General features: G+C 44.6%; 1 protein-coding gene across 1 annotated transcript in view; it reads left to right on the forward strand.

The window, feature by feature from the left end:
* ATP8A2 (ATPase phospholipid transporting 8A2) overlaps positions 1–26,335 on the forward strand; it is a 498,496-nt gene that overhangs the window by 434,545 nt on the left and 37,616 nt on the right. Inside the window, exons 32-33 of the mRNA XM_034663775.1 lie at positions 7,144–7,232; positions 13,301–13,405. Coding sequence (XP_034519666.1) covers positions 7,144–7,232; positions 13,301–13,405 — 194 coding nt within the window. The remainder of the gene's footprint in view (positions 1–7,143; positions 7,233–13,300; positions 13,406–26,335) is intronic.

Genomic DNA, 26,335 nt, shown 5'->3' on the forward strand with positions numbered 1-26,335 from the left:
GGGACCTGGGATCACGCCCTGAACCGAAGGCAGACGCTTAACGACTGAGCCACCCAGGCGCCCCTACACATAACTTTTATATACACTGGGAAACCAAAAAATTCTTTTGACTTGCTTTATTGCGATATTCGCTTTATGGCGGTGGTCTGGAACCAAACCCATAATATCTCTGAGGTCTGCCTGCACTTCCCATGTGACACAGCAACCCCACACCCAGGTGTGTACCCCACAAAAGCAGAAACATATGTACACAAAAAATGACTTGTACCAGCATGTGGAGAGCAGCCTTAGTCTTAATAATAGCCCCAAACTAGAAAGAACCCAAATGTCCATTCATAGGAGACTGGCTAAACAAATTGTGATGTATTTACATCACAATACTATTCAAAAAAATTTTTTAGAGTGAGTTATAGATACATGCAAGAACACGGATGAATCTCAAAGGCATCATGTTGGGTGAAAGAAGCCAGATTTGAAAATATGAATACTTTCCCATTTAGATGAGGGCAGAGATCGCATATTCCGTCGTCACACAGATGTAGACAATTGTCACAGCTCTTTGAACTAAATCCTTAAGATTTGTGCACTTGCATGTATTTAAGTTATAACCCCCCTGAAAGCATTCCTTTATCCTCCTTGAGGGCGAATATACTTTTTTAAGAGCATAGGGGGATGTTTTTGAAAAACCCATATCACGTGACTATGTTAATCATCCACACTAACTTTTCAGGGTTTCAAAATAGTAGTGTCCATTGATAAGACAATCTTATGCTTTGGTGAAAAAAGAAAAGAAATTAATGAAGCCCACTGTCAAAAAGAGAGTGTTTGTTACACGTTTTGTTTCGAATGACCCTACATTCATAGGAATGATATTTTTAAGTGGTTGCTTATCGTGTCCCTCCATCAGGGGCAGGTCAGAGGGAGGCTGAGGCAGCAGATTTCAGGGCTGGAGGTTATGGCAGGTGGACCCGAAAATGCCACTGGACTGGCATTTAAATATCAGGATTAGGCATGTGGGGTAGTTTCTGAGTTAGCACACGTATGGAGGTGCTTCTGGGATCACTTGGTGGTTTTTCTAAAAATGCATTTGCGTTTAGAGAGTGCTTGGCAGGGTAATCTTCAGAGGATGTTCCATGGAAAACAACTGAGAGATGTCTTCAAGGTTCTGAGCTTAAAATTGGCTGCTTGTACAGGGGACGAGTGGGCACGCATGATTACAGGAAAGGAACTCTATTTCAGCCTGAATTCGCATCCTCCCTCCTGTGGCAAGTGAATGCGGTCCCACTCAGTCCTTTACGGGGCCACGGGAATTTCTTTCCCGCTGCACCACAGACTCCACACCTGCCCCGAGAATTCCCCGTGGAGGATGGATTTGTGCAGCGCACCTGCCTCTCAGTCCCGGCTTGGGAGGGGTGCACAGCTCCCAAACACGTGCACCCTTGCACCGTCATCCAGAGCAAATAGTGTTCAAACGTACACTGCCGCCCTTCTAAAGAGGGCTCCTGTAAGGAGAAGAGTGGAGTGAACTTGCCTTGTGCCCATTCATGGAAAACAAGGTTTTCAAAAAGCCAGAGCTCAGAAACAAAACTAGGGCTACCTTGGCCTTTGAATGGAAAAAAAAAAAAATAGGCAAGGTGAGGGGTAAGCAAGAGTCAAGTACAACTCTTCCTACCAGGCCGATGGGCCTTAAGGTTTGGGTAAATTTTGTTGTCGTTGTGGCCCGGTGGGAGTGAAGGGATTGGGGTGGCTTTTCTTTGTGGTTTTTGTGACATTGCAAGCTGTCCAGATTTTCTTCTACTCCCGTTTTGAATTTGGTGCCCTGGGTTTCTGGTGTTAAATCGAAGTCAGACTCATGCCCGGAGCGTGGTGCTGAGTCTGCACTTGGAGATGTTCTCTCCCACCCCAGGACAGGCGGGTGGGGGGAGAAGGAAGCTCCCCTCTCCTCATGCTGGGGAGAGGGAGTAGGGTTTGGGGCCAAGCAACATGTGTTTGAATCTGGCAACAGGTCCCGGGGGGAAGTTGCAGACTTAAATTTTCTTCTGTGAAATGGGAACTGTGAGGGATTAAGTGGGAAGGCTTAGTAATGCACAGGGAAATCCTAGTTCCTTCTTCTTTTTTTTTAATTTTTTATAATGTTATGTTATTCACCATACAGTACATTAATAGTTTTTGATGCAGTGTCCCATGATTCATTGCTTGCGTATCCTAGTTCCTTCTCCTGGCAGCCGAGCCCTCCCCTTCTAGCTGTCAGCATTGTTTCCCCTGCGCCCTATGCTGGGAGCTCAAACTGCCCTTAACTGCCTCTGGTTACTTCCGCTTCCTTTTTAAAACTTCTCGGGCGCCTGGGTGCTCAGTCAGTTAAGCATCTAGCCTTGGCTCAGGTCATGATCCCAGAGTCCTAGGATCAAGTCCCGCATCAGGCTCCCTGCTCAGCGGGGAGCCTGCTTCTGCCTCTGCCCATTACTGCTTGTGCGCTCTCTCTCCTCTCCCAAAAATAAATAAATAAAATCTTAAAAAAGAAAAAAACAACAACTTCTCTTCTATCACCATGTTCTTGGGTGGCTGGACCTGGGCGCACGTGTGTGTGTGAGAGAGAGATGAATAGCACACTGCAGCAAATGAATGCATTAATCCCTGATCACTCCCATGGTGGGTGTCCCTGGTTAATACTCCTGTTCTAACTTGATGGCTGTGCTGGGCAGCTTATTACAATCAGACAAGCCTCCAGTCCTGCCAGGGCCCTCACCTGTTCGTGCCCTAATGTGTCAACTCATTTCACCCACCTGAGCCTCAGTTTACCTGCAATGGGTTCCTATGCATTTGGCGCCTGAGTGGTTCCGGTCAGTGCTAGTAAAGATGTGTTAACTGAGAGGTGCATTCTTCCCAGTAGACAGCACGTCAAAAGGATGCTTTTAAAACCTCACTTAATAGTATTTAGGAAGGGTGAGGACAGAGGGTAATTTAAGTCACTCAGCCCAGCTCAGTAAACATTTTTTTATTTTTGCTATGCTAAGAGAACAAGAAAAATGTAATTAAATGTAAATAACTAAAGCTGTGGCCTTAGATAAGCTTTCAGGACTTGGGACCCAGGTCATTCTGTAAAAATGTGTAGAAACCTTTCTGGAGACACACCTCTAGGTTACATACATGAAATCTTCCCAGCTCCAAGTTTTAAAAACCAATGACAAAACAATAGGTGCAAATCTCTATCTAACTTTTGTTCATTTGAGAGGTGGCTTCATATTTCCAACAGGCAGTTCAAAGTTCATTGTCCTGACTTCCCTCAGCAGCTAAAATTCTTCGTTCCATAATCTGTTTTACATAGTACCTTGTTGTTGTAAAGTGTTATTTTTAAATGAGCCCACTCTTTGATAAATATACCTGGCAGAGGATCCAGGACGTAGCCCCATCAGCATAGCTCGAAGGAGTCCACTCTCTGGGGGCCGTGCACCACCCTGGGCAGGCAGACCCGAGAGCAAAACCCAAGGTGCCAGCTCCGCGCTGCGACCCGACTGGCCACACGGCCCGCCCCAGAGGCTGGAGGGTTGTTGGTGGAAGGCTGGACTCGCAGAGGGAGCTCCTTCCTGTGGTGCGCTTGGGGGACGGAGGGTGGGCTTGAGTTGCATGTTTCTTTCATGTGAGGAAGACATGCTTTCTGTAGGGAAAAAAGAGGCAATCGAGAGAGCCAAAGAGATAGGCAAACAATAATCAGCTATCATACCCCTCCTGCCGTGCCGGTCCATGCATTATGCCCAAGCACGTAAGCACGCACGGTGCCACAGGGTGGTAGTCTCAAGTCCAGCAAGGCCGGGACCCCTCGTTGTGTTTGAAGTCCCAGGATGTGTCTGTGAAAGGTGTGGAAATCCAATAGTGGGATTTACAAAAATTAGAGTCTATAATGATATATGTAGCTATATGTATAATGCTTAACGCTTAAAGACACGAGAACTTGTGGCAGACTGCATCAGGACATGGCATCTCAGGTGTAATTTCGAGATTTGGCCTAATTACGCCGTTTCTCCCTCCTGCCCCGCCCATTGCCATGGTAGGTCTGTTGTAAGAGGTGTCAGGACCTAGAGCTTTCCTTAGCAGTATAACACGACATTTCACTATGTCAACGAATACAATTCTCGATCACTTTCCTTGCTACACAGAGGCCCATTGGGTGTAGGTACCCCCATAGAGTCAAGTCCTGTTCTTGGACACTCCTTTCTTCCTTTCTTTGGTAGCAGCACTACGTGGATATTCTTGTACTTGCTACTTCTCATGTTTTCTTATTTCCTTAGGATGAACTTGGAGAGATAAAATTGATGGGGCACCAGGTACTCATAGTTTTGAGGTTTAAAACTGCTCTTTCAGAAAGCTGGCACTCTTGTTTAGAAAAGGAAAGGAAGTCCTTCGGCTCCACCCCAGACCTCACTTCTCAGATTTCATTGTCATCAAGTTCCGAGTACCAAGTGCCAGAGTTCAGAGGCAAAACAGGTGGGGTCAGGCGTGGGCTTTGCCAGGGCTGCCAGGGATTCGGGGTGCAGACGGAGGAGCCGGGAGGACAGGCACAGAAACAGAAGCCCTGCTCAGGTGCAGTCAGATGGAGCAGCAAGGGCCTCATGGGTGTGGCCGGCCCCCCAGAACAGAAGGTAGAAACCAGAGACTGAGTTAAAGCTTGCCTGCCACACCGGGGTCAGGGTGAACCCCACCCTCTCGCACTGGAAGAGAGCTCTCCTGAGCCCCCCTTGATTCTCAGCCCTACCAAGTCCCTGCAAGTGTCCCCCACCTTACATGTGATCAGCCCCACTGCCCACCCGCCCTTGGAAAGCCTCGTGCCACTTTGTGATGAGTTGTGGTAAAGCCTATCTATTCCAGTGGAACCACATGGTGAGGCCTCCAGAGAAGCCAACCAATCAGTGTAAAGGGTTCTGTCACTTTGGTCTCCTTTCTAAGTAGCCCACCCTTCCAGGCCAGCTTGCCAGTGGCCAGCCAGCTCCATGCTCCTGGCCATGCTCACTGGAAACCTAACTCCAACAACTCTGGGCTCTCCAGTCCCCGCTTTTATTCAGAGCAAACTTGTCCCTCCCTCTGCTTTTGCCCTAAGTTCTCTTTTTGACTCCGCACCCGACATTTAACCTGGCCCCGCAACTCTATTCCTTGAAACCCTCTGCCCAAAACTGTGACCCAGCATGCCAGGAACAAGTAAATCTCATCAAAGACTGCACTCCTCACTGCCAGTCCCTGTCATCCAGGCTTCCCCTTGGAATTGCTCTCCCTCTGCCCCTCTTCAGCTCTGGAAATCCTGTTTATCTTTCTGCACACATCTCACATTCTATCTTCTTTAAGAAGTCTTACCAGCCTTCTAGCCTCTGAAACCCCATAGAATGTGATCATGATACATATTAAATTCCACCCTGTCTAGTGTACAGATGGTCCCTGACTTCAGATGGACTTTCAACTGAACTGTTTTTCAACTTTATGATGGCGTGAGAGTGACACACATTTGGTAGAAACCAAACTTGGAATTTTGGGTTTGTATCTCTTCCCAGGCTAGCACTATATGGCGTGGTCCTCTTTCATGATGCTGGGCGCTGGCCACTCCCAGCCAGACACATCACCATGAGAGTAAATAACCAACACACTGACAACCATGCGTGTGTCACTTTTCGTACAGTATTCGATACGTTACATGAGCTACTGGACACTTTGTTGTATTTTCAATGTTGTTTTTTGTTTCTTTTTTGATTGAAGTGTGGGTGACCCACCTTCCCACCTTATGTTATTTGCAGATGTGTGACATGGTGATTTGACAAGTCTATTCATAGTGTAGCTACCATGTGTCACTGTACAACACTGTTACTATGGCATTGAGTACATTCCCTATGCTGTACATTTCATCCCCATGACTTAGTCATTCCATCACTGAAAGCCTGTATCTCCCACTCCCTTTCACCCATTTTGCCAATCGCCCCCCCTTCCCCTCTGGCAACCACCAATTTGTTCTCTGTACTTATGGGTCTTTTTTTATTTTTTTTGTTTGTTTCTTTTTTTAGATTCCAAATGTTAGATTTCACTTATGGTATTTGTTTTTCTCTGTCTGGCTTATTTCACATAGCACACCTTCTAGGTCCAACCATGTTGTCAGAAACGGCAAGATCTAGTTCTTTTTTTATGACTGAGTAATATTTCATTGGGTGTGAGTGATTGTGTGTGTGTACATACACGCGATACCTTCTTTCTCCATTCATCTATGGATGGACACTTAGGTTGTTTCCATTTCTTGACTATTATAATAATGCTGCAATAAACATAGGGTGCATATACCTTTCAAATTAGTGTTTTCTTTTCTTTGGGTAAATATCCAGTAGTGAAACTACTGGATTACATGGTTATTTCTATTTTTAATTTTTTGAGAAACTTCCATGCAGTCTTCCACATCAGTACTGTGGAACTCTCTTTTATAATAGATGGTTTTGCCCAAGTTTCTATGATGTTCAGTCGGCTAGGTGTATTAAATGCATTTTTGACTTAGGATATTTTCAACTTATGTTGGGTTTATTAGGATGTGACCCCCATCATAAGTCAAGGAAAATCTGTAGATTATACTGCACAATGGTGTGTGTGTGTGTGTGTGTGTGTGTGTGTGTACTTACAATTTTAGTTTCCTTGAGGGCAAAGACTATAACTATCCCTTCTCCTCTGCTGGGTGTTGAGAATCTCCCTGCCTTGCACCAGGTACTGGTTCCGTGAATGAAGGAGCAGTGAAGGAATAGGAACTCATGGATGGTGGGCGCGGGGGGTGGGGTGGATGTGAGGAGCCTAGCAGAGAAAAATTCATTTGATAGGAGTCTGGCTCCAGCTTTCTCTAAAGTAGGGTTTTAGGGTCAATTTTCTGACCAGAAGGGGGCTTAAAAGCACTTTATAGACAGAAGGAGACAACAACACTTGTTAAATAAAAGGAGGCAAGAGCTAATGGAGATCAGCAGAAAGTCACTCACCACGTCAGGTCCTCTTGATCCTTCCCAGGTGTATGTTTTCACTGTGATTGAATTTAATGCTGTCGTTTTTGTGTCATGGAATGTTTCACATTGATTAAATTATATCTGCTTTTGAAAGAACAAGTATTAACAAACGTGTCACTTCTATTTCTCGCAGGCAACAATGGTCCTGAGCTCCGCACACTTCTGGTTGGGATTATTTCTGGTGCCTACAGCATGTTTGATGGAAGACGTAGCATGGAGAGCGTAAGTGAAAAGTCACGTAGTCCCCCTAAGTCTTGCTCATCTGTCCTTGCAGTCACCTGTCATGAACCCTGGCCACAGGGTATTTCATGCTGTGGGACTTCTGAAGGAACAGGTCTCCTGCTACTGCCACCAGCAGATGTAAAGTGTGTCGGGGGTTTTGGTTGCTTGTGGTTTTCTTTTTTTCTTTTCACCTGTGCTTCATCTTGATAGGAGAATATAGAAAAAAAGGAGTCCCGAGACAGGCTGTGTGAAGGTCAACAGGTATGGTGCGTGTACATGATTTTAAAGGAGGGTTTCTAAGTACAGAGTCATTCCATCGGGTTTAGGAAGCATAACTCAAAATTCGTTTCTCCTTTTATCTAAAAATCAATGGCTAAGTGGTCACAAATATACCCTGGCTTTAAATCCCAGACTTAAACAAAAATTGTGTAGATGTAAGTCATTTCAAATTAGGAAATAACTTGGAATGAAGTATTCTTCATTTTTCCAATAATTCACAGTAGGAATCATTCAAACATAATTTATTTAGTGTGTCAGTGTGCAGATCTATGAGAAGATTAATCACAAAGATGAAATATAATGTAGGTTAAGTGGGAAATAATTCATGCTCAATTTTTGCTTATATGTTTCAAAATATATTGTTTCCGAAATATCTTGTGCACAAGGTAAGCTAAGCAACTCAGTTCCAAAATAATGTTAATTTTAATTTCATCCCTGAGAAGGAGATGGAAGACTCCAAAAGAGATAATATTGAGTTTTGTTTGGGGTAGGCTGATTCCTCCTACAAATAGTTGCCAACTTCCCTAAAAACTGAGACTCCTGGATTGGTTTTACTTTGGGCAAAGCATAATTATTTTGGGGCCCTGAGGTAGAGAATTGAGACTTTAATCCAAACCTTCCAGGAAAAGACATCAGATTTCATTTTTATCTCCCCCTTCCTCCCACACTCAATGAGAATTGTTCTTGCCTGACAGTTAAGGATGTCTTTTGAAAAAGTCTTCATTTTGGCATTATCTTGACAACCAGTGATGCCTAATGTAGAGAGAGACAGGAAGAGAGAGAATTGTATAGCACATATTTTGGGTGGTGTTTTTTTTTCCCCCTCTTCACTAAGTTTTGCAACTATTAGTAAAAATTAAATGCTAATTTACTAAATGGCTTGATTAACCACTACTTCCCTTTTATCTGCTAAAACTGTATTCTATAAATAGCTGAATTGGAATCCTTGGAAATGAAATTATTATAACCAGGGAAGATGTTTTCTGAATCTAATAAATGCGCTGAAGCAAAATGCTAGTTCTATTATTTGTTCTTATAGCACAGATAGCCCAGTTGTGGCATGCTCTCTTACCTTGCTGAATTTCTTCAATTTTACATGACAGGTTAGTTTTAGGTAAATACAACATGATACTGGCAACATCAGATCACTTTACAATTTATAGTGATTGAGAATAGGAATGTGATTATAAATTAATCTCAGCCTATTTTAATTCAACTATCTTGATTAACGTCACGAAAAAAAAAAAATGTTTACCGAGTCTGTGTATTTGCCGAGTGAGACTTTAGCAGAAGTATCCTTCTACCATTTCAAACAATGGTTGCAGATTACGATGTCTCTACCTCCTCGTCAGTCTTCTGGATCTTTTCCAGTCCATTCCAAGTAAAAGTTACCAGTCACCAATGAGGCAAATTATTCCTTCAAACAGGACTTGTTTTTGGTTTTCCCTGGCACTGTAAAAGTAGCACCACTTACATTTTAGCAAGGATAAATCAAAGGACACTGCCTCCACCTCCACCATATGGAAAGAGTAAAAGCCACTTGTTTCCGAGAAGCTTGCCAGCCAGGTAGGAGAAAGGACCATGCACTACGAAGGAGGTGCTGGTCGGGGGCCAGCAGAGGCAGACCCCAGGCACTGTCTCCTGCTGCCTGCTGCCTCCCGCCCGGGACAGGCCCAGAAAACAGCCCTTCCCAGAAGCAGACGGCACCTCAGCTTTGGGCTGAGCTGGAAAGGCTCCTGCTGAATTCCAGAGGCACTTGCCGAAATGTACTTTTGTCTTGTTTAATTTGGGGAAGCCTGGGAGGATGGTATATATTGGCTCTCCCAGGCAGTATTTGCCCAGAGTTCATGCTCAATTTGTAATACACATTTAATGTCCCAACTACAGTCACCTCTCTCCTCAAAGACAAACATCTGGGAAGCTTATTTGGGAATTTTCCCTGAGATCGTGGGGCCCAGGTTTTATCTTATCTTATACTCCCAACCTGGAATAGATGTTTCTGGGTCCAGTAAATTCAGAGGCTTCTCCAGGAAGTGGAAGCCAACTATGAGCTGCTCACCTGTGGTGAGGCCACCGTGCGGGACCGTGATTTCCCTTTCTGAGCTTCTGCCTCCCGGAATGTGTTCTGTTTTCCCTCCCTACACACCGAACAAAAACATGAACCCTGATTGCCCACAGCCACCCTTCATTTGGTTCCAATTGTCAACTCTTTATTGAAACATGGCGTGCTAGTATGGCTGTCCTTGGACTTCCCAGGAGACTTTTGAATGAAGTGGACCGGAAGCCTAGGGCCCGCGAAGAGACTGTGCCGTGACAGCGATGTGCGGCCTTGTCTGCAGTGCGGTCACAGTCTCTCGTCCGGCTTTGGACCAATCTTGCAGACCTTTTGTTTTGCTTTGCATTTTCGTGGTTAACTCTATTTTGGAAGAGCTTTTAAATGCCAGCAGAATGCAGGCCCACCTTTTCATGGGTCTTTCTAGCAGCGCTTAGCAAAGTGAGCTGCTCTCTCTTTCTGCATTTCCCCCCTTACTTTGCCCAGTCCCTCTCTCCCATTTTAGGACCTAGACTGTTCAGAGTCAGAAAAAGAAAAAAAGAAACTCAGCATGAGGTAATTTAGTCATTTTTTCCACCAAGTCTGTGAGCTTTCTGCTTGAAGATCCATGACTAGGCTGTCTTAAGTCAGATTTGGACGCCATAAGGTACCTACTCTGTTATCCTGTTAATCATAATTTTCACGAGGGACCGAACTAACACATCTTTTACTAAAATAATTGATTGATTATATGTGCTACCTGGCTAATGAGTATTTTTATTGGGAGCATGAAGTTTAAATTGCCCAGAACTACTTTAATATCCTTTAGCTTACACACTTCCAAAATGTTTACCCATGACAGCATTCTTAGGTGAGCTGCCATGTACTTATTCTCATTTAGGAGAAATCCGTAAGTTGCTTTATAAAAATAACATAAAGCTCAAGGCCACCGAACACAGGAACCAGCCTCCTTTTATCTAACTGTATCTCTTATACTTTACCAGTCAGCACACAATACGTTCAGCAATTCCAGAATGACTTCATTTCCTTATTATAATCCCAGATAGACACTTAAATGGAAATAAAAGGTAAAAGGAAATTTCTGTATACAAATGAGTCTCGATTTAAAAAAAAAAAACTTTCTACCTAAACGACGTTCATATGAAGCACATTGTATTTACATTTTCATCCACATTTAGAGTTGAACATTTCCTCTGACTTACTAGTTTATCATGCAAAAAAAAGAGCCGAGGAAAACAGTTTCCAGGAAAAAAAAAAGATGAAAATTTCAAGATCCTAAGCCAATTTGTTTATTTTAAAAGTCCCTCATAACCTGGAGTTACGCACAGCTATACCTGGGCTCACAGATGACTCTCACGCTGACCGTGGCTAAGCACCCCCACGTTGCCCCTTCTGCGGTCATCTGGTCTCTTGATGTGGGGTTAGATGGAGCAGCCCCGGAGCACTGGGGATAAGCCGCTCATGGGTAATGGGGCTCACGCTGTCGCAGCTGTGACTGAGAGCAAGCCAAACCCCAGCTCCTGGTGAGACCTAAATTGCATGCCGGTGGCTAAGGCTTCAAAACTGGCTTTTCACAGGTGGACTTTGTTGGGTGGGGGTGGGGGGCGGTATCATTTATCTACTTAAGGCTTTATTAGGTAAAGGCTGTTGAGAAAGCAGTGTCGCATTGCTAACATTGCTTCTACCCCAGTGCCACACGCAGAAAGGCTCACCGAATCATCCCCAGTGTTGCCCCCCCAGCGTTCTGAAATAGTGGTCACGGGAGCTAGTCTAGTGGAAATACTAAAAAATTGCTGAGTAACCCTTGGACACAGATGAGTTTGGTCCACTGAGAACACACACACTGCCTGGTGGCATCGGCATCCTCAGATCATTTCCTTCTGAGGTGATTTTATGAAGGAGCCCAAAACTGCAGCTTCGATGCAGTGGGCCAGATTCTGTCTCCCTTGGCCTAAGGTGTAGATTGCCAGTGCCCTGCGCCCACTGGCCCAGCCTTCCTGTTCCTGGCCTACTTCTTGACGATGCCCTTGTCACCCAGCCCACAAGAGAACTCCCAGGGCTGTTCAAGAGGTTGGAGAGCCCTGCCTGCTCTGTGCGGGGAGGAAGAGAAGGGAAGGAGGGGAGGACAGAGGTGGAGGGAGGAGGGTCTGAAACAGAGCACATACTCATCCTCGGGAGGGGCACACGTGTTCTCCTGGGGCCGGGGTGAATCCTGCTGGACTGCGGTGTGCCACTCGGTTGTCTTGTTACCATTCTAGCGCCGTGAGCCCAACATGAAAGTGAAAGGTGGGGGCCCAGCAAATTGGATAATACAGAACAGTGTAAATTTTAACCTTCTATTTGTCTCCAGCAAAACGTTAAATGTTTTCTCATTTCTTGTTTAAATTAAAATTCCACAGCCTCTGCTTTGAACTGTGGTATGTTATCACTACTGAGTCCCCGGACTCGGCTTGATGTAATTAAGGTATTATGTGTTAAGACCTGTGCGGCCAAGTTCTCGTGTTTACTTTGGGGGAAGGAGTAGCAGGCACATACACTGTGTCTTAGCACTGATACTCCATTACAGATTAACTTGGAGTGTTAGGGGATGACTGAGCAAGATCTTAACAGACTTTCTTCCCTTGAAGGTGGAGGGTGGGCGTGATTCCCCTCAAACAGCTCACGTCTCCCGGATGTTCCCGCTACGCCGTGCTCACTACGCCTTGCAGAGATGCTCCGTGTTTGTTCGTATTCTGTCTTGAGCCCTGGCCCGTAGCAGGATCTCCACATCTGTTTACACTGAAACCAATGAAAAGCTTTTCATCATAAGGAACACTGCCCTGTTTTGCTAAGTGTGGAGCCTTCTTCCTTCTTGAGTTTTTCTTTTCCTGCTTCATACCCTTGTCTAGCTAACTGCCTTTCTTCAACTGTATCCTTTCCAACAAGTAGCTTTGTGTGTAGTCTCAATTTTAGGAAGGCCCTAGATCAGCCGCTTATTTGAACATTGTAAGGTATTCTTCGTTTAACCAGAAAAAGGGTGCGGGCAGCTCTTCCTACAGTTCAAGGGGAGGGACAGGACCAGGCTGAGGGTTCAGCTGCGGTGGAGAGCTGGCCTGTTTTTGTTATTGCATCAGTTGTTTTACTCCACGGGGGCCCACGAATATGGGCCCTAAGGGTAAGTCTCTGCAAGAAAAGCTGTGCCTGGATATTTGTGTTGACCCTAAATTTCAGGTACAGGGTTTGGCTTGAAGAAAATGATCTCCAGCGTTATCAGTCCCATTCCTGCTGTGACAGTGGCTCTTTCCACGCTAAAAAAGGAACACACTGCTCACCCAGGGCTCTGGGATCACAGTAGGGGCCAGGGCCGAGGGACTGGCATACATCTACTAGTCAAGGATTTAAAGCACCTTCTGGGTTCTCAGGCCCTGAAAAACTTTAGAGGGAGACCCATGAATATCCGTGAACCCCAGTCTGTGGTCTAAATGGCAGGGGTCGGCAATAAGCAATGTACTCTGAGGTATGTGGGGCAACTTCGAAGGTTCGTGGTCCAAGTGTGTTCTGCAAGACTTGGGATGTTTCCTAGGTTATGGCGGTGGAACCCTGGCCATACACAGGGACTGTGAGTGTGCCGGGATGTCCGAAGCTGCAGCCTCAGCCTCGAAGGGCATCCAGATATGGTCCCAAAGGGAGCAGCCAGTCTTTACATCTGTGTAAGGTTCACGTGTCATGTGCTTTTTGTCTTTTTCTCGTGACACAGGGCCCAGCACACCTGCAAGAAAACGCTCCTGGAGGAGGTTCAGGAGCTGGAGACGAAGTCCAGAGTGATGGGGAAGGCGATGCTTCGGGACAGTAATGGAAGGAGGTGGGCTGTCGCCGGCCGAGTGTGTGGGCAGCACCGGTCCTCCTAGCCCTTCTCCCAACCCTTCCTTCCCGGCTTTCTTTTTCTCGTCTCGGGTTTCCATGCGAGCATAAACTACTCAGTTTAAAGTGCTTTGGTTATTCTCTAAGAATACTGTCATTGGGAGATTTAAATGACATTTTTCTCAGTGGCCATATGAAATCTGGCCTGTCCCCAGGTAAAGCTGGGGTTTTTACTGGGTCTGGGTAAAACAACCCACATGTAGTAAACAGAATAGTAGCAATACTATCCTGAGGCAGAAACGTTCTGGTTTAGTTAGATTATGAAAGAGTATTTAAAAACTAGGCCTTTTGATATCAGGGCCAATTATTAGCAACTAAAGGATGAGTATCTTCCATGAAGGTTTGCGTACCAAGTAATGCCTGTTATTCACGTAAACCGTAAATCTTGTCACAGTTCACGGCAAGTATACCTGGGCCTTTTTGTTTTCCTTTTAATGAATTATGATTTTCTACTGGTGTTGAGAAAACTGTCACGTGACGTACGGGCTGGTTCACAGAAACAAATGCTGTCGTTCCCTCTCCTTATATGTGGGAGAACCTCAGCCACCTCTTCCCTGTCCCCCAAAGTGAGGCATGTGAAACGCCTTTGTTATAATGTTATTAGATCGCATTTAGTTAAAGCCCACACACTAGCAGAGAAGGTCTTCCTGGACCCAAGAACAATTTCACGTTGCTGTCTTAGAAACATAGCATGTCTGGAAAATTCTAAGTACAACTCTCCTGTAAATGCTTCGCAGGAAATCTGTAGCTAAGTGCCAGGGAAACCGAACTCCACGAGTTGAATACTTCTAGAGACTCCTACTATGTGTCTTGTTTGTATTCTGTGTATTCATACCGTCTTTCAAAGCAATGAAGACAAAGCATTTTTTTTTAAGGAAAGAGAATCCAAATTTTGACAAGTATTAGGAATATAACTTTCAATGACTGCAGATGTTTTTGGAAAGGGGTGGTAGAGTACATAGTTGAGGTTGTGGTTTTGTGTTTGTTCATGACATTTTTTAACCAGTGAGTCCATTAGCATCCATTACTTGGCAGCTGTGCTCGTCACTCTAAAAAATAATCTGTCAACAGGACAAAAATCACTGTCTTCAATAAGCTGAAAGCCACGAGTGTGTGGGGACAGAGGCAAGGCTTGAAACAGATCTCTATGCAATCGTTACACGGGGCACGCACATTGCTGAGGCCTGCTCTGTCCGTGAGATACTTTAGGCACTTTGCTTAGCACCTACTGGATTTTCAAGGACTTAGCAAAATTCTTGACCTGGAAAAAAGAAAAGTGTTCGTGGGCTTTAAAAATAGGGAGAAGCCTCTGCAAATTGAAATTAACAAAGGCTTAAAACTACAAAATGCAGATCAGTCTTAGTAACTGCTAGGCTTAATAAGCACACTCAGTTTTAGCATCTTTGAAAACAACTCCCAGAGCCTGTTAGATCTCAAGAACGCTCACATACATCCAGTAACTGCTGAGAGATCATGAGTAATTTCTAAGTAAAATGATAACTTCAAAGCCAAATTCTGAAACTCTTCTCCAACGTTGGACAAGAAAACCTTGCCTCACATGGCATAAGAACGCGCTTTACCATGTTCGATCTGACCAGGGTCTGGTCCTGGGCAGGGAGGTTAAAACAGGGCTGGACCTGGGATGGGTAGCGTGGAGGCATTCAGAGGAGGCAGCAATCCGGGAGGCCAGCTGGCTTGAGAGACGGAGGGCTTCACGGGGGGAGCAGGATGGAAAACAGGGCTTGGAGGAGGTGAGTGGACGGACATGATGAGCGTGTTTCCAGCAGAGGGAGCAGCCTGTGCGGAGGCAGTAGTGGGACTGAGAGCCGTGGTGCAACCCACGGGGATCCGCAGCCTGTGTTTGAATTCTGGCTCAGCTACTGCTCAGCCATGTGACCTTGGACAAGCTAGTTCATACGGTGAGATGGTCTCTCCGTCCACAGCAGAGGACTAATATGTGGGGGAAGGGGGGCGGGGGCTCATGAAACAACGTGAACAGCATGGTGGCGTATTGTCTGACCTGTGGCCGGAAGGCACAATGTCAGCTGCTAGTCTTCAGTTTGGCTGGAGGGGGTGGGAGCCCTCCTTACTGTGGATAAAAAGAGTGGAATTTTTTAAAACTCATGTATCCTGCTCAGAATTCACTTTTCAATGTTCCAATGAGTATCAGAAGATGAGTTTACATGTGGTTTCCTACCGTCTGCACTTTAAAATCTGTTTTCTGATCACTTTGAAAACATTGCAACTTCGTAATTGCGGTGACGGTGCATGAATGGGAGTGTGCCCCCCAACCCTCCACCCCATGACTCATCTCCTCTAGTCCCAGTGTCCTGCCTTACTCCTGTGATCCCCTCCTCCTATCATCCAAGAGTGCCCAGCCACCACCACCACCACCACCATTTGTTTTTTCTCCCTCCTAATTGCTCCCAGATTTTCTGGGTGGTCCCTTTGCAAACTAGATAGTGGTGACTGGCTGCTCTGATTTTGTCCTGCTTGGCCTCACAACTGTTCGTTTATCACCTTTGTTTGCTTCTTTCACACCTGCCTGGATTCCTGTGGGCCTCTGGTGCTGGTGAGGGGTGGGGGAGGGTAAGCCCGGGACCCCGCGGGGGTGGGGGCAGGGGCGGAGGTCTCTTGAGCTCGGTTCTTCCTTGGAAAGCTTTAGAGACACCCTCATCCAGAAAGCCTGAGTACTTTCTCTTCTCACACCTCCTTGTTCCTTATTCCCCACCCCCATCTAACATTTCAAGGTGCTTGTGCACCTCTCTTTATCTGCTAGGCTGGCACATAGTAAAAGCTCTGTAAATATTTGTTGACTGACTGGAAATGCAAAAGCCCAGTGAGTCAGTGGTGAGGAAGGGAGGCTGAACTGGCCTTATCTGTGCAGACCTGCCTGTGCCTGTTGTGTGGGCTCCGTGGACAGTAGCCACGGAGCGATGCTGAGAGAGAGGCAGGCGGCCACTCGGCCTGTCGTGAGGGGGCTATTTATCTCAGGGCCTTGGAATAGAGCTAACGGATTCACAGACGCATGGGACATGAACATCGCCTACCCACGCAGAGATGAGTAGGCTGGGAACCAGTCCTCCCACCCATCCTGCCTTCCAGTGTGAGCAGGGCCTCTGCTCGCCAGGTGTCCTCAGCATCCCTAACCACAGGACAGTTATGCAGCTCAGTGCTGAAAGCCTTCCTTAAGGCCCCTTCAGGACGCCCTGCCAAGTCATAAAACCTGGGTCCAAGTCACTGGCAAATATTCGAGCAGTTTTTCTCAGGAATGTACTCATAAGAAATAGAACAAAAATTTTTATGCATTAATCTAAAAAAACCCCTTTCGTGCCAAATTTACAATTACAGTTTTGAAACGGTAGCTAGGAATTCTAAGTGTCCCTCTACGCCCTTTAGCCATTCAATAAAACACTTCAACTTACCATTTTATTGATCTTGTTGAAGCCCCAAACTCTTACATTATTTTGGTAAACGTGAAAATTCCATTAGCCTGCTCCTGCACTTTTATGCTAGTAAATCTTGTCTTCCAAAAGACATGAACCTGTGCTCATGACTTAGAGAAAACAAGCTGGTAAAGAGAAAAGACGAGATCTGTGAATGAGATATCTAGAAAATACAAGGAAATAAGAAAATGCTTCAGGTGGCGAACAGAAATGTTTTTATTTTGTCTTTTATTTTGTCTTTTCCTGATGAAACATTTTTCTTGATATGTTGTCTGTGTACCTCGCAAACACTAGACACCTGTTAATATTTGTATTGTTCAGAATAGCTTTGCCCAAACCATCTTCCCCAAAAATCTTGACCAAGAGATATCCCTACTGGTCTGCGTGTAGAATAGAATCTGTCATGCATGTCAGTGCTTTGTACGTGTCTAAAAAAAAAATGTGCTAAAGGGAAGAATTCTTTCTTTCAATGTTCTGGTAATATTTTCTCCCTTTTTATTCCAAAAGTGCAACTCATGCAATTTTTTTTTCCTCTGGTGGAAGAAAATCTACCGGTGGCCACTTACCTTTACAAATATAATTTAAAAAAATGCCTACAATGTCATGTATGGGTGACAAACAGAATTTTTCCCCCTTAAATTGTTTTCCTTCCTTGGTGCAAGGTAGAAGGTGTTCGGACTTTCTGAGTATTACAGTCAAGAAGAAAGGTGAATATATTTGATGAAAACATCTAGTTTTCCAGTTATACCTAATCTGAATAAACCACAAGGAGACCTTTGTTTTGTTTTAGAACTTCTTTCTGTTCATTGCAGTTGGGGACGAGGGGGTAGGGTAGGCCCTGGGCTGATTTTCTCCAGTTTCAAAGTCAAGGAGCTCTGGTTGCTACCCTTGGCTTTCACCAGCAAGGCAATGGGATTCTCTTTCACTTAAGTGCTTCCCTGGAGTATAGTTTACTCTGTGCCCTTGGTAAAGGTAGCCGGGTGACTGGTCTTTGCCTTATGTGAGCGATCACTGAATCTCTTATTTGGTTTTATGTCCTCGTGAATGCTGATACACGGGTTCTGTGACCCCGGGGCCGAGGCGGCGCACACTGGGTAATCTAGACAGCCTGTCTGCCTCTTGGGAATTCAGAAGGGAAATGTGATTCATTCCTGTGTCCGGGTGCCACAGCCTGTGCTCACGCAGTGTCCGTGTCATCAAGGCTAGCTCTATGCAGATGGGCAGACCACGGGTCCAAGCCAGCCGTCTGGGGATCCTAATGGAGTGTTATCAGTGGAAAAATAGAGGCCAGAGCCTGAAACACTTCAGCACCATTTTCCAACACACCAAAGATTACTCCTCCACTCCAAGCCTCACTCACCTGGCGCTCTTTTAAAAACCAATTATGTTAAAAAAAAACAAAAAACAAAAAAAACTCCCCAATACATTTTGAGGTGCAAAAGCAACTCAAGAAATAGCCACTACGCTTTGAGCTTTAAAGAGAAATCCTTTGATCTTTAAAATAATGTTTAAAAGCTTTTTGGTATTGTCACACCTCCCAAGTCAAAATTATATAAGTGCTGAGTCAAAGATGAGTGCAAGCAAGCCTCAAAAAAGGAGGTATACCAGCTTGATCGTATATTATTTCCCCAATCTAGACTTTATGTCATTTCAGGAGAAATAGTTTTTCCTCCTAGTTTTGGCTATTGGCAGCACATGTCTCTCTGTCTTCCCTTTGTTTCCCCTTCCCACACTTTTCCTCCCTAAAGTATCTGTAAGTTTTTTATTAGCTAAAACGATAGGAAATTATGGCATCATTTTAGCAAACCTCTCCAGGCCAGGTGGCAAATGTCTGCTTCCAGCACCTGGTTAAGATTTATTTCACATCCAGCTGCATTTTTTCCATCACTGTGTCATGAAGCAGGAGAAAGAGCACAGAGCATAGAGACAGACAGACCTGAGTTGGGCTCTAAGCCCTGCCACTCACTCAGCTGTGTGACCTTGGCTGGGTTAACTTCTCTGAACTTCAGCTTTCTCATCATCAAGTGACTTGGAGGTTTAAGGGAAATAACACACATTAAATCTATAGCATATGGAGACGGTCGGCAAGCAGTAACACCATGTTGTCCCCTAGCATAGAAGCTGAATAGCAAGTTTCACTGGCCGTTTTAACACTGTGGGTTTTTCCCAGAGCGCTCAGAGCGTGAGTACAGCACACACACTGGTTTGCATCATTATGGTACACCCCCCTGGCTGGGGCGAAGGGCACGGACCCAGCTGAGCCCCAGACACACCAGAACAGCGGGAGGAAGCCACAGCGAGTTTGGGGTCAGGGGCATGGAGGAGAGTTCACAATCCTGACAGTTGCCCGAGTCAGCCTTGGGTTTCTGCTTCCGCTAACTCCACTCCAAGAAGAGTATGTTCCCAGCCAGGCTGTGTCCCACATCCAGACTGTCTGGACGCAGCACGTCTATGCCCGAGCTGGCCATCTCCCGCTGAGGACCAGCCCTGCCTTCGGAGTTTCCTGTCCCCATCAGTAATGAGTTGCCGCAACACCTCAGACATCCTCTTGGCATCATCCTTTCCCCTCTCTGTTGCCACTTTCAGCAGGGCACCAGCACTCTGAACTAGGCCACCTTTGCAGCCCCTAGGCCAGCACCGTTCCCAGGATCAGTGGCTTCTCTGCCATTCTGTCCCCCTGACTAATCTCGCTGCTGTGGTGCCTTCCTGCCTCCCTCCACCTCCACACAGCTGAGCCTATTGCCAAAGCACAGCCCTACTCATGCCGCTCCCTGGTCTAGAACCTTTCCTATTAGCTGTCCAACTAAGTGCGGACGTGGGCCACACAGTGATTAACGGCTCCTCTCCCTCTCTTGGCCTCCCACCTCCCCTTGCCCTCCCAGGCTTTTCTGTGCTGGGCCTGCTCTTCTGTGGCTGGTGGTGCCTCTTGGCCCTTCTCTGTTGGCTGGTTTTGGACAACAGTGTCTGTACTGGGTTGAGCTCTGGGTCCTCGGGGACAAATAAGGCAGACCCTTGTCCTGGAGGGACCTACAGTCCTGAGGACAAATGCTTCCACCTCCAGACACACTCTCTGCCGTGAGTAAGTTGTCTCTGACTTCTTGCCACTAGGATGTCAGCCTGGGCTGCCTTTGATGTATTCATTTTGAAACTTCTTTCAGTTACTCAAATATTCAACATGCACAACAGTAGAACAACTAATACAAATGTCCTCTGCCCAGAATTTTAACCCTTACCAAGATTTTGCCACAACTGCTTCATTTGGCTCCTTTTTGGCCCCATCGGGGTTTCGCTGAAGCATATACATAAATCCTCAGCATCACATTTCACCCTCACATACTTCAGGATGTGGCTCTAAATATCACATCATACATTTTGACAGGTATTATCTGTTAATACATATTATACTTGTTTATGCTATTACATATAAACACTGTAACTGCAAGGCCTTTATCGTATTTAAAAATTAATAATTCCTTGGTATCAGTTGATACCCAGTCCATAAACAGATTTTCGGGGTCCTCCCAACCCTGTCTTTTTAGGGATTTATTAGGTTTATATGAGGATCAAGTCAAGGGCCACATGTTACCTTTGGTTGCTGTGTTTTTAAGTTTCTTTTAATCCCAAGAAGCACTCCCACCCTCCAACCCCTCTCTTCCTTGTTTTTCGTGCCATGGGCTTAACAGAAGTTATGCTCCATTTTCTTTTTCTCACAATGATTATCACCACATGCTGTGAATGAGTTTGCCCCTATGCAGAAGAGAGGGCTCAGCCTCAAGGAGGTGGGGTCACCCCCCACCCCCAGCATCACCCAAGCAAAGGCAGAGGCCAGACCCTCATCTTTGACTTCAGGCTTCCTTCCACAAAGCCAGGGTATTGAGAGCTACCCAAGTGGTTCCATTTCCAGGTGCGTCTCAGTTGGCGTGCGTGGAAAGCGCTGGAGCCCCCAGAGAGACCAGGAGGGGTGGCCTCCTGACGGCAAGAATCTGACCGGAGGTTGCAGGGAAAGGTCAAAGTCTGCCAGTTTGATAACATCACTTGCAGAACTCCAAGGAAGCCAGAAAATTATAGTTGAATGTTGGTGCCTTACCCACCCCTAAATGTAAAGAGAACATAGAGGCTCTGCCATCCCCTACAGGAATACAGAAACCGAACAGTCCGTCCACTTCAGAGCAAATACAAAGGAGTTCATGAAGGCGCTCAGCGGCTTTGATAGGATTCAGAAAAGAAAAGCCTTATTGAGGAAGATGATTTCTAGCCAGAATCACCTTAATGGAGAGTAGGATGGTCTGTGAAAGAAACTAATTGAGTGGATTTAATCCTGTGTAGGGAAGAAGCCAGGGCAAGGTCTAAGATGACACACATGACGGTTGAGACCACAGGGAAAGGTTCTTAGAACAGTTCCAGAGTCCACCGCACCCCCCACACAAGCCCAGTGAAACCAGCCGCCTTGCTGACAAATACTCAGGTGAGGAAATGCATTAGTAGAACAAAGGGAGTAAATGGTGCAGGAAATTACAGAAAGGCTCACTGGATTACCCAAATGGGGATTTCTGGTGACTGTTTGCATCCTGGGCCCAGGAAAGAGAGAGGATGAGGAAAGTCAACTCTTAAGGAAGTAAAACACCTAATTAGCATTTACTTAATGCCTAAGCCTCCTGTGTCAACGGAAGGTAATTGGTTCTCTGTTATTTTACGGATAGTAAATCCTGAGTGCCTTTGGGATTGTTGTTGTTGTTATGGACGGGTGTTTAATAATTTAAGAAAATTTCTACAAATAGCTTTTTTCGTATGTTACGAAGCAAGAAAAGGACTTCTAGTAGACACCCCAGGAGCGCCCACTGGCTGTTGCTAGATTGAAAGGATTGCAGAATGTTTATGCAGCTCTGGAAGATGAAGAAACCCTGGTCTAAGTTGGGTTGCGGGGAGGTGAGCTGATGGGCGTGGAAGCAGGTTAGCGTCAGGCCTCGGTGTGCTGGTAACACGTCCTTAGACTCTGGTTCTGGGATGACTTGAGGAAATTTATTTTTCTCATCGAGGCTCAGGTTAGTTTAATGTCAGCTTTCTGTATTTGCCAGCAAGGCCCCTTTGCAAAAAATCATTTTTACTGGAGCAGTTAATATCTGTAACTGGTGCCGATGGCTCGTCGCATGCCTTGTAAAGCAGTCTGAAATATTCTAATCCGCTTTTTTTTTGAAAGTCAGTTTTATTTAACCCATTTGAACAATAATAGAAACATGCAGAGGTAAGTTTTTAAATAATTTTTTTTTCACACCATAGGTCTTATCATCTGAATGGTGACATTTCACATTCCAAATAGAGATTAGTTCTTCAGAAGGTTTTGAGATCTTGGCTAATTGCTTTTCTACTTCATTATCAGTGAGTGTCTGCTTTTCAGTGTGACTCAGTTTTCCACCCTACCTCCAACTGTGACAGTAAAGCCTACCAGCCAGCAGAAAACGGATGACCAGGGACACCCATTCTGAAATCGAGTTACAATTTAAACATAATCCAGGAACAGCCAGATTCCTCTGCTCATTTCTCAATGGGCCGTTCCTAAATCCTTAGGGAGGCTGAGGAAAGAAGTCTAGACCTTCTAGCAGCCCAAAAATAGAGGTGCAAAGTTGCTTCTGTAGTGCATTTAAGAGACTTACTGAATCCCCTGGATGTATTGGACTTTTTGAGGAAAAAAGAACTCGAGAGCCAGTGCTGGACATATTTTATTTATTTTTGGTGTGTTTCTGCACCCAACGCTACTCTAAACACACACACCCAGGTGCCAGTTGTGGTCTTTGTGGTAAGGCGCAGTGGTTGCCATCTCTGGGCCTGGCACCTGGAAAGCGAGTTAAGGGCCATGTGGCCACAGGTGAGTATGACATCATTGACCGTGCAGTTGAGAACGCAGAGAATTTGTAAAAGTTATCGCTCAGAGATGATCATTGTAATGGGAATTGCTGCATTTAGCAATAGATTTGAACTTTTGGAGAGATTTCTCTACTAATAAGAGCAGAAGAAAACGAATGTGTCTCTCTAGTGCACAAAAGAGTAAATCCCTCTGTAGGCCGGGACGCGGAACGGCTGCTTATCTTAGAGCGTTGGTGGTTTAGCCGTTCAGTGAGTCGCAATTAAGTCTTCCCTTTCTAACAAGGCAGTGATAATATGGTTATTCAGTGTTTATTCTCTTGCCCTAGCAATTAGGATTGGCTCAAGGCACCTTAGGTGGTGGTAATTGGGAATTCACACTTGCTAATGAGTAAACATGTTGGCTTCATAGCAAATAAAATCAGTGTTTGGCTTAATATGGGACGAGTCATTTACTCATCATGCAACAGACATTTACTGAAAACCGAGGACGTGCCAGGCCAGGGTGTGGCATCAGATGACACAGACAGGTTCCCACCATGTTGGAGCTCACATTCCAGGGAGGGTAACAGTAAACAAACAGCGAATAAGCAGGAAAATCAGTGATGACCGCTGTGAGGAACATGGAACAGAGATTTGTCGTGGGGGAATGAATGGGTTTGCGTGTCAGGAAAGCCTCTTGAGATGTCTCTTAGAGACCTAAATAAAACATATAGCCAACAAACAAAGATCTGGGGAAGGCGTATCACAGACGGCAGGAAGAGCTGGTGGTCTGACTGGTGCCTGTGAAGTGCAGGGCAAAATCACCCAGGGGCCAGCTCATGTGAGAATTTGCAGGTAAGGACAGGGGAGCAGGATTTCAGCTACCAGGAGCCATGGAAAGGGCTAAGAGAAGTGCATGACCCAGTATTGTAAAATACGTGATTGCCATGCCATTTGGAAGCCATAGAATCCCATTCTTAAAAGTTAAGTAAATATATATAACTGAAAGAACAAAAAAAGTAAAAAAGAAAGTATTTTTTTAGTATGAATTTATTATAACAGTTAAAATTAACACATCTGTTTTAAGGCCAATTAGTAGTAATAGTGAGATGATTTTTAAAATGACAGAAATTTGAAATAAGCATTGTGGGGGACAAATGTCTTATCCAAATTTTTTCTATTTTCTTTTGGCTGAATTGAGAAAAGCCCTGATGTACAAAGATCAGTTGCCATATTAATAGCATTGTGTGGGGGCGCCTGGGTGGCTCAGTCAGTTAAGTGCCTGTCTTTGACTCAGGTCATGATCCCAGGGTCCTGGGATCGAGCCCCGCATTGGGCTCCCTGCTCAGTGGGGACTCTGCTTCTCCCTCTTTCTCTGCCTGCCACTCCCCCTGCTTGTGCTCTCTCATTTGCCCTCTCTCTCAAATAAATGAAAGTAAAATCTTTTAAAAAAAATAGTGTTTCATGGTTCACCTCATAACTTCAGACTATTTTCCTTGGTTCTTATGTTTAATGTAATAATATATTTGCTTAATATGTGAAGCAATATAAATAATAATATATAAGTATGTATTATTAAATAATTGTGTAATCATTATTAAATAGAAATAGAAATAACACAGAAATAATTTATATCAATAAGATAAAATTGCCTACATTTCTTATAAATGTCTCAAGTCATATAAAGAAGCAGCCGATGGTTTATATAAGCACTAAAATTCTCTAAAATAGCCTCATGTGATATTGATTGTCCTCTTGTTACATAACTGACTTATGCAGACAGGAATATGGTCAAGCAATACACTTGGAACAGAAAAGGCTAATTACCAGTATTATTTTATATATAATGGACATATAATGCTTTTTTAAAAGCAACAATATATAATACAACCTTTCTAATAAGTGAACTATTTATAAGATCGAATATAAAAAACTTTAATCTGAAATCTTTATAGAAGCAAGTTAACTTGAAAACATTTATGGCTTTTACTATATTAAGGTTTGATGTACATTACATGAAATATTTAAAGGTTCTTACTTCAAATGTTTTTAAAAATATATAATGTATAGAGAATGCAATTTAAAAACTAGTGGTTGAAAAAAAAAACCTGGTGGTGGAGGAGCACTTGGGTGGCTCAGTCATTTAAGTGTCTGACTCTTGATTTCAGCTCAGGTCATATCTCAGAGTCCTGAGAATCTTGCCACATGTTGGGCTCTGTGCTCAGTGGGGAGACTGCTTGTCCCTCTCCCTCTGCTCCTCCTCTCGCTCGCTCACTCTCTCTCTCAAATGAATAAATAAGTAAAATCTTTTAAAACTAGTGGTTGAAAAATAGTAAACAGTGCTGTAACCTTAAAAGCATATATTATCCCTGCATTTCAGTTTAGTCACAATATCCAAATGCATACATTCATCAAAAAATTTGAAGACTTTGGTAAGAATATACACTTCAGAGAAAGTAAAGCACGTGTAGTTATTTTAATATCGCTTATACATCTAGTTAAGGAAATATAAAATGAATAATTTAATTTAGGGCATTTAAATTAAAAAGTATAACTAGGAGTTTTACATGCCCTCTTTAAATTTATGGGTAAATATAACTTTCCATCACTGATGGAATAAAAAATTTCCAATTCTGCCATAGATTTCTTTTTTCCAGTTCATCACAAATAGTCAAGATTTCAGATGGAAAAAATTTTAGATATTCCATGTATTTCTAGAATGATTGTTGTTTTGTTCATTAAAGCATTGGTATGTCACCCAGACCTTTTCTTGTCCTGGCTATAACCTACCTGTTCAGAAAGCATTTGCTTTTCTAAAAAGAGCTAAGGACAGGAACTTGCTGACAGCGCTTTTGTCACATGCAACTTTGGGATCATTGTCCATGCTGTCATTTTTCTGCCATGCTCACACATCTGTTGAAAACTGAAGAAATATCTAAGTTGCCACAGGCTGGAGACAAAGCCATTTGCATGCCCTCCGTTCACGCGGTGTCTTTCACGGGCTGCAGAAGATCAAAGACACTGAGGCACTCAGAGCAAAGAGGGATGGGGCTGGATTGTGAGCAAGTCCGGTTGCCGCCATGTTGCTGGACAAATTGGTTATATTCTTTGACCAGCCGTCTACAGATATGCTGTGTGCTGGAGCACTGGAGACTCAGTGACTTTTCAGAGTAGAAGCCCAGGGAGCTTTTTCTTTATAACCCAGAGAAATGTGGCAGCCACGTGTTTCTGCTCCATTCTGGCCTCTGCTGCTTTACACCCGCAAGCTGTGCAGTCCAAGGTCAACTGGCTGAAGTCCCCATTGCTGCCGTTCCTCAAAGTTTTTCCCTTCAGTTTCTTCAGTATGGAGAAATGAAAATACACTTACAGCCCCCAAAACAATTGATTTGTATTTATGCTGTGTTGTGAGGAATGTCTCTGGGAAAAGTGCACCGTCTCATTCCAGATTAAGAGTTTTCTTGAGGCTCTTCGGGGATGTCTTCCATTAGGCCCAGCAGACGTCCTCATCTATGTACTTTAGATGCTCGGCTCTTATTGTTCCTTTAGATGACTTTTTCTTCTTCTTCCTTTTTATGTAGTATTCT

This window comes from Ailuropoda melanoleuca, chromosome 7 (assembly GCF_002007445.2).
Source record: "Ailuropoda melanoleuca isolate Jingjing chromosome 7, ASM200744v2, whole genome shotgun sequence".
Taxonomy (NCBI): Eukaryota; Metazoa; Chordata; class Mammalia; order Carnivora; family Ursidae; genus Ailuropoda; species Ailuropoda melanoleuca.